Source organism: Abramis brama (assembly GCF_963993115.1).
Source record: "Abramis brama genome assembly, chromosome: 2".
NCBI lineage: Eukaryota > Metazoa > Chordata > Actinopteri > Cypriniformes > Leuciscidae > Abramis > Abramis brama.
The window spans coordinates 68,447,295-68,456,015 of record NC_139964.1 but is presented as its reverse complement, the minus strand read 5'-3'; the positions used below and the strand labels follow the sequence as shown (position 1 = coordinate 68,456,015).

General features: G+C 37.3%; 1 protein-coding gene across 1 annotated transcript in view; it reads left to right on the top strand.

Annotated features, from left to right (window-relative positions):
• Positions 1 to 7,960, top strand: part of grk1a (G protein-coupled receptor kinase 1 a) — a 16,300-nt gene extending 8,340 nt beyond the window's left edge. The window contains exons 5-7 of the mRNA XM_084105312.1: positions 2,562 to 2,686; positions 3,366 to 3,567; positions 6,693 to 7,960. Of these exons, the coding sequence (XP_083961438.1) occupies positions 2,562 to 2,686; positions 3,366 to 3,567; positions 6,693 to 6,985 (620 nt within the window). The 3' untranslated portion in view covers positions 6,986 to 7,960. The remainder of the gene's footprint in view (positions 1 to 2,561; positions 2,687 to 3,365; positions 3,568 to 6,692) is intronic.
• The last annotated feature ends 761 nt before the right edge of the window (positions 7,961 to 8,721 follow it).

The window sequence follows — 8,721 nt, the reverse complement described above, 5'->3', positions numbered from 1 at the left end:
CAGTGGTGGTCAGAATTAATGGCACCCCTGGTAAATATGATAAAAAATGGCTGTAAAAATAAATCTGCATTGTTTATCCTTTTGATCTTTCATTCAAAAAATTCACAAAAATCAAACCTTTCATTGAAGTAAAAGAATTGAAAGTGGGGGTAAATCACATTATAAAATAAATGCTTTTCTCCAAAACACGCTGGCCATAATTGTTGGCTCCCTGTTATTAAATACTTTTTGCAATCTCCTTTTGCTAAGATAACAGCTCTGAGTCTTCTCCTATAATGCCTGATGAGTTTGGAGAACACCTGACCAGAGATCAGAGACCATTCCTCCATTCAGAATCTCTCCAGATCCTCAGATTCACAAGTTCATGTTGGTGCTTCTCCTCTTCAGTTCAGCCACTCATCAGGTCAGGGGACTGGGACGGTCATGGCAGAAGCTTCATTTTGTGCTCAGTTACCCATTTTTGTGTTGATTTTGATGTTTGTTTTGGACCGTTGTCCTGATGGAAGATCCAACCACGGCCCTTTATAAGATTTCTAGCAGAGGCTGTCAGGTTTTGATTTTTTATCTGTTGGTATTTGCTAGAATCCATAATACCATGTTTCTGAACAAGATGTCCAGGACCTCCAGCAAATAAATAGGCCCACAACATATAAGATCCAGCAGTGTATTTAACCGTGGGCATGGGGGACTCTTCATCCCTGTGTGACCCAAACACATCTGCTGGGTTTGCTGCCAAAAAGCCCTATTTTTGTTTAATCTGACCACAGAATCCGGTCCCTTATGAAGATCCAGTCGTGTCTGACCACTGAATATGCTGGAGTTCATTTGTGGAGGAGCGAGGAGCATTTCTCTTGAAACCCTCCCAAACAACATGTGGTGATGGAGGGGTTGGTGATGGAGGGGTTGGTGATGGAGGGGTTGGTGATGGAGGGGTTGGTGATGGAGGGGTTGGTGATGGAGGGGTTGGTGATGGAGGGGTTGTTTGATCATTTTTTTTAGGCTTTCTGACCCCAAGACTCCAGTAATCTCTGCAATTCTCCATCTGTGATCCACTTTGGCCACTCAAACTTTCCTCCTCACCGCATTAAGACAGTATAGACACACGTCCTCTTCCTGGCAGATTCGTAACATCTTTAGTTGATTATAACTTCTTAATTATTGCCCTGATGGTCAAAATGGGGATTTTCAATTCTTTAGCTATTTTCTTACAGCCACTTTCTATTTTGTGAAGCTCAACAATCTTTTGCTGCACATCAGAACTATATTCTGTGGTTTTACTCATTGTGATGATTCAGGGAATTTGGCCTTTGTGTTTCCTCATATTTAAACTCCTGTGAAACAAGAAGTCATAGCTAGACAATTTCATGTTCCTAGTCACCCTGGTGTGCTAAATAAAGGTCAATATTAATGGGAATATACTTCAGAGATATTTTATTTGTTTTATTTGTTTAATTTTATTGATATATTTATTTCATAATGTGATTTCCTCCCCACTTTCAATTCTTTTACTTCAATGAAAGGTTAGATTTTTTATTTGATTTTTTTTTAAAGATTTTTTTTTATTAACATAATTACTTACAAGATGTAAATAGAGTGTACAAACGATCTACAGTTTGATACATTACTTACATCCTAAGTACAAAGAATGAACATTTTCAAATTTTGAACATCAGAAAAATAAAAATAAAAAAATAAAAAAATAAAATCAATACTAAACAAAAACAAATATTACACAAACATTTCCCATCCCACCCCCCACCCTCTTCCCTTGTATGGTTGTCAGTTTCTTTTCATTTATATATCTAAGTAGTCTATACAGTTTATACATATATCCATCTGTATACTCACATACTTAAATCTACACATTATTCACAATAAATGCATCAATGAGGAAGTTATACAAGATAGATCTGCAGAGGGCTAATTTGAAGCCGACCCAGGAGGGCTCATACTAACATGGACAGTCAAGTCTAGAGAAGGCAAAATGTCTATGAAAGGGCCCCAGATTTCTCTAAAGGCTGCATGCTTCCCTCTCACATTATACAATATTTTTTCATGAAAGGTTAGATTTTTGCGAATTTTTTGAATGAAAGATCAAAAAGATAAACAAAAGCAGATCTATTTTTTTACAGCCATTTTTTATCATATTTACCAGGGGTGCCATTAATTCTGACCACCACTGTATGTCTATATGGTCTTTATACATTTTTATTTCCCTTTAGTTTGGCTTCAGCTTTTGCAAACGTCGACAATTGGATAAACACGCAAAACTTTCAAATATTATCCTAACATTGTCATATTATCCTTATATTTTAATCATTATAAGCACAAGTTGTAATTGCTGACTCACACACTCGTTGTGTTTGTTAAACTGAGTTCATGACATTAACTAACCCTATAACGTGTGTATTACTATAGCTTTATTCTGTATTACTGTATATCACTGCCGTATGAACGTGACTTTAACACTCGTCTCTGACTGATGACTGAATACACTTCCTGCTTTCATGTATTAAAAACCCTATATGAATGTGTGTGTGTGTGTGTGTGTGTGTGTTCAGGGTTCATGGCCCCGGAGCTGCTGAAGGGTGAAGAGTACGATTACTCCGTGGATTACTTCACTCTCGGGGTCACGCTGTTCGAGTTCATCGCCGCTAAAGGACCGTTCAGGACTCGAGGAGAGAAGGTGCTCTTCAACATTCATTCTTTTTTCTTGTTTTTAAACATATTTTTTACATATTTTTATTGAATTTTACAACACATTTAACAAAGATACATAATAACATACACTTAAGTACAAACATAACTTACTCAAATCTCTCCCCCTCCACAATAACCCTGGCAGTCGGTAAAAAATAAATACAAATTATCCATCCATCCATCCATCCATCCATACATCCATACATACATACATCCATACATATATATATATATATATATATAAATAAATAAATAAAACATCCTTAAACATACAGCGCTATATACCATACACTCTTTTAAGCATTGTGCATATACTATAACTCCACACATCTACTGTATATCCTCTTCAATATCTCCATCTTTAACAAATTCCATGAACATCTCGCAAATTTCATGAAACTCAGAAGATTCCCCTTCATCACATGCGTAAGCTTCTCCAGGGCCAAACTGTATAACATTCACATTATGTTTATGCGTTTGATGCATTCCCTATAAAATGAATAACTTGAATGCAATGTAAGTCACTTCATTGCGACTTTAAATGTAAATGCAGTAACCCCGGGATCATGTGATGCAGGCGTTTGGTGACAGCGCCACAAGTCTCTGATGAACATGACAGTTCTGTTGTCCCACACTCGTGTATCAGCCGCTGTTCTTCTGCTCAGGTGGAGAATAAAGAGGTGAAGAAGCGGATCCTGAACGACCCCGTGACCTTCCCGGAGATGTTCAGCGAGAACGCCAAGTCCATCTGTGACGGGTTACTGGCTAAAGAAGTGGACAAGAGACTGGGCTTCAAGAACGGCTCGTGTGACGAACTGCGCGCTCATCCGTTCTTCAGCGAAATCAACTGGAGGAAACTCGACGCAGGTGCGGATCTGAATCAGTACCAGTTCATAATGTTTCTGAAAGAGTCTGCTCACCAAAGCTGCACTTATTTGATCAAAAATACAGTGAAATATTATTCCAATGTAAATCATCTGTTTTCTATGTGAATATATAGTAAAGTGTAATTTATTCCTGTGATCAAAGCTGAATGTTCAGCATCATTACTCCAGTCTTCAGTGTCACATGATCCTTCAGAAATCACTCTAAATGATGATTTGATGCTCAAGAAACATTTATGATTATTATCAGTGTTGAAAACAGTTCATATTTTTGTGGAAACCGTCATTTTATTTTTCAAGATGCTATGATGAATAGAAAGTTCAAAAGAACAGAATTTATTTGAAATAGAATCTTTTGTAACATTATAAATGTCACTTTTTATCATTTTAATGCATCCTTGATGAATAAAAGTATTTCTTTCAAAAACAAAAAAATCTTACTGACCCCAAATCAGGTTTTCCACAAAAATATGAACTGTTTTCAACATTGATAATAATCATAAATGTTTCTTGAGCATCAAATCATCATATTAGAGTGATTTCTGAAGGATCATGTGACACTGAAGACTGGAGTAATGATGCTGAAAATTCAGCTTTGATCACAGAAATAAATTACACTTTACTGTATATTCACATAGAAAACAGCTGATTTACATTAGAATAATATTTCACTGTTTTACTGTATTAAATAAATGCGGCTTTGGTGAGCAGAATCATAATAATTCCAAACACTAATGTTTGTCCATTGGGGCCGGTTGCATACACTGCTAAGACTAGTCTTACAAGACATACATTTTTTTTTCTTTAAAACCGTCATAACTTTTTTAAGTCAGTTACATAAAAACATAGATTTGCTTAATCTGATACTGAAAAGTAAGACTGGTTGCCCCTTGACTAACTGTTAGTGGCTCATACTAGATCTTCAGACACTGTCTTAACATAATAGGTCCCAAATCGCATACTTGTGCGCTATTCTATGCCATTTTGTAGTATAAATAGTGCGAGTAGTGCGTTCACACTGAAAATTCACCCTAAAAAAGTGCACTTTAAGTACCCGGATGATGCACTTATTTAACCCAAAAAACAAAGTGTGGAACGTTGGACAGTTCATGCACTCGACTGTCGCAGCTTTAATTACGTAGCAGGGGGGGAGGGGCTATCAGACTCCGATGTTGAAAGACAAAATAAACATATTAAGTTCATACACTACACAGTTGAGTACATAGTGCACAAGTGCATAGTGTATAAGTACATAGTGTATAAGTGCATAGTGTATAAGTGCATATTGCATAAGTGTATAGTGCATAAATGCATAGTGCATAGGTGTATAGTGCACAAGTGCATATTGCATAAGTGTAGAGTGCATAAGTGCATAGTGCATAAGTACATAGTGCATAAGTACATAGTGTATAAGTACTTAGTGTATAAGAGCATAGTGCATAAATGCATAGTGTATAAGTACATAGTGTATAAGTACATAGTGTATAAGTGCATATTGCATAAGTGCATAGTGTATAAGTGCATAGTGCATAGTGCATAAATGCATAGTGCATAAGTGCATAGTGCACAAGTGCATAGTGCAAAAGTGCATAGTGCATAAGTACATAGTGCACAAGTGCATATTGCGTAAGTACATAGTGTATAAGTTCATAGTGCATAAGTACATAGTGCATAAGTGCATAGTGCATAAGTACATAGTGTAGAAGTGCATAGTGCATAGATGCATAGTGTATAAGTGCATAGTGTATAAGTGCATAGTCTATAAATGCATAGTGTATGAGTGCATAGTGTGTAAGTACATACATAGTATATAAGTGCATAGTGCATAAGTGCATAGTTTATAAGTACATATTGCATAAGTGTATAGTGTAAAAGTACATAGTGCAAAAGTGCATAGTGCATAAGTACATAGTGCATAAGTGCATAGTGCATAAGTACATACTGCATAAGTGCATAGTGCAAACGTGCATAAGTGCATAGTGCAAAAGTGCATAGTGTATAGTGCATAAGTACATAGTGCACAAGTGCATATTGCAAAAGTACATAGTGTATAAGTTCATAGTGCATAAGTACATAGTGCATAAGTGCATAGTGCATAAATGTATAGTGCATAAATGCATAAGTACATAGTGTATAAGTGCATAGTGCATAGATGCATAGTGTATAAGTGCATAGTGTATAAGTGCATAGTCTATAAATGCATAGTGTATAAGTACATATATAGTATATAAGTGCATAGTGCATAAGTGCATAGTTTATAAGTACATATTGCATAAGTGTATAGTGTAAAAGTACATAGTGCAAAAGTGCATAGTGCATAAGTACATAGTGCATAAGTGCATAGTGCATAAGTACATATTGCATAAGTGCATAGTGCAAAATGCATAAGTGCATAGTGCAAAATGCATAAGTGCATAGTGCAAAAGTGCATAGTGTATAGTGCATAAGTACATAGTGCAAAAGTGCATAGTGTATAGTGCATAAGTGCATATTGCAAAAGTGCATAGTGCAAAAGTGCATAGTACATAAGTGCATAGTGCAAACGTGCATAGTGTATAGTGCAAAAGTGCATAGTGTATAGTGCATAGTGCATAAGTGCATAGTGCAAAAGTGCATAGTGTATAGTGCATAGTGCATAAGTGCATATTGCAAAAGTGTATAGTGCAAAAGTGCATAGTACATAAGTGCATAGTGCAAACGTGCATAGTGTATAGTGTATAGTGCAAAAGTGCATAGTGTATAGTGTATAGTGCATAAGTGCATAGTGCATAGTGCATAAGTGCAAACGTGCAAAAGTGCATAGTGCATAAGTGCATAGTGTATAGTGCATAAGTGCATAGTGCATAGTGCAAAAGTGCATAGTGTATAGTGCATAGTGCAAAAGTGCATAGTGTATAAGTGCATATTGCAAAAGTGCATAGTGCATAATTACATATTGCATAAGTGTATAGTGCAAAAGTGCATAGTGCATAATTACATAGTGCATGAGTGTATAGTGCATAAGTACATAGTGTATAAGTGCGTCATTTGGGACACAGCTAATGGCGATGTTTATGCAACTGGCCCTCAAGTCATGTGATGCACTAACGCCACACTGATTCGCTACAGGGATTCTTCCTCCTCCGTTCGTCCCGGATTCGAAGACGGTTTACGCCAAAGATCTGGACGACGTGGGCGCGTTCTCCACGGTGAAGGGGGTCGGCCTGGACGATGACGACAATAACTTCTTCGACGAGTTTGCGTCGGGAAACATCTCGATCCCGTGGCAGGAGGAGATGATCGAGACTGGCATATTCGGCGAGCTGAACGTGTGGGGTCCGAACGGGACGGTGCCGAACGACCTGCGCCGAGAGTCAATCCTGGAGCAGCCGCCCAAATCATCCACCTGCAGCGTCTCATAATCACACACACACACACACACCACCTGCAGCGTCTCATAATCACACACACACACACACACCACCTGCAGCGTCTCATAATCACACACACACACACACACACACACATACACATACACACACACACACACACACACCACCTGCAGCGTCTCATAATCACACACACACACACCACCTGCAGCGTCTCATAATCACACACACACACACACACACACACACACCTGCAGCATCTCATAATCACACACACACACACACACACTCACACACACTTCAGCTTCTCATAATCACACACACTTTTTAAACAACAGAATATCTGAGAATAAAGAGGGAAATGCTTTAGATCAGTGAGTAATAACACCTGTACGTGAAACTAAATGAATATGACACGCTGTGATCTACTGTACGAGTGATGCTGACAATGTTCTGTGATCTGAAGCGCGAGAATGTGTACATTTGTGTTTACAGTCAATTACATGTGAGAATATAGACCTTCGTTCAGCAGAATATAACAGTGCAGTGAATAATTCAGTGCTTTTCTAATCGATTTCATGCTTTGAAACCTTTTTCCCTGAACTGGTCTTAGAGAATTATTCTAATTGCTTTAATTAATGCCTTGATTGATTGTGATTGTGTTTTATGAGGCCGGTCGTCTCGTAGTGTCGGCCCACATCTGGGCCACATCTGGGCCGCGTTTGATCCTCATGAACCGGATGTGGGCCGGATCTGAGCCGGATGTGGGCCGACACTATGTTCCCGTCTGGGACTGTTGAAGCATGAACACACAGACGCTTCTGTTCTGTGCATGAATCGCTTTTTAAGTGCCCTAGCGAAGACATCAGTAGACTTTCTGGAAACCCGATTCTTCTTCATGTAAAAAGCTGTAAATGTCTATAGGTTGCATTGATTATTGAAGTACTTCTGAATAATATGATAGTTGTCATAATTATGATTTCAAATAAATGTTTTACCATAAATACACCTCTGGTGACTCTGTGCTTTATCTGTGATGTTGACACACTACACACACGTTTTCATGCATCTGTCAATTTTGGGCTTTTTGGCTTTTCAAAAAGTGTTTTTTCAGACTAGTGGAAAAAAACATCCAAAATACACTTTTATCTCTATCTTTTAGAGCACTTTATCTATTTTTGGGGGTTTGTGCATATATACTTTTTTCCTGATTTTATACTACATTTTATTGTTACATATTTTTTACAATTTATTTATTTTTGGATGTTGAATGTATTTTCTGATAGAGATATCCAAAATCTTCTCTGTAAAAACCTGTGACTCTAATTTATCCAAAAAAAAAAGAACCTTTTCTTTGTTCTAGAAATGTATGAATATTTAATTAGAAAACGCGTCATTTGCATATTCAAACATTACATTTAAAAAAACTTGTAATACAAAAATTTTTTGCAAACAACGTCTTAAAAACATTTTTACATTCAAAATGTTTTATGATATATATTTAAGCAGTAAAACACTTCTTAAAACAAACAACAAAAATGGAAAAGGTGACATTCAAAAGTATTAAACCAATGAAATGTAATTAATAAATTGTATAAAATTAGACAACTTTCCACGACTGTGTAAAAGGCTCGTTTAAAAACACATGGGCGGAGTCTCGCTCACTACATTCCACAGGAAACTCAACGGACATGTTTTTTGTTGTGTCAGGGACCAATGAGGGCGGCCGTTGATCCGCGCATGCGCACAGATCGTCCAATGAAAAGTCG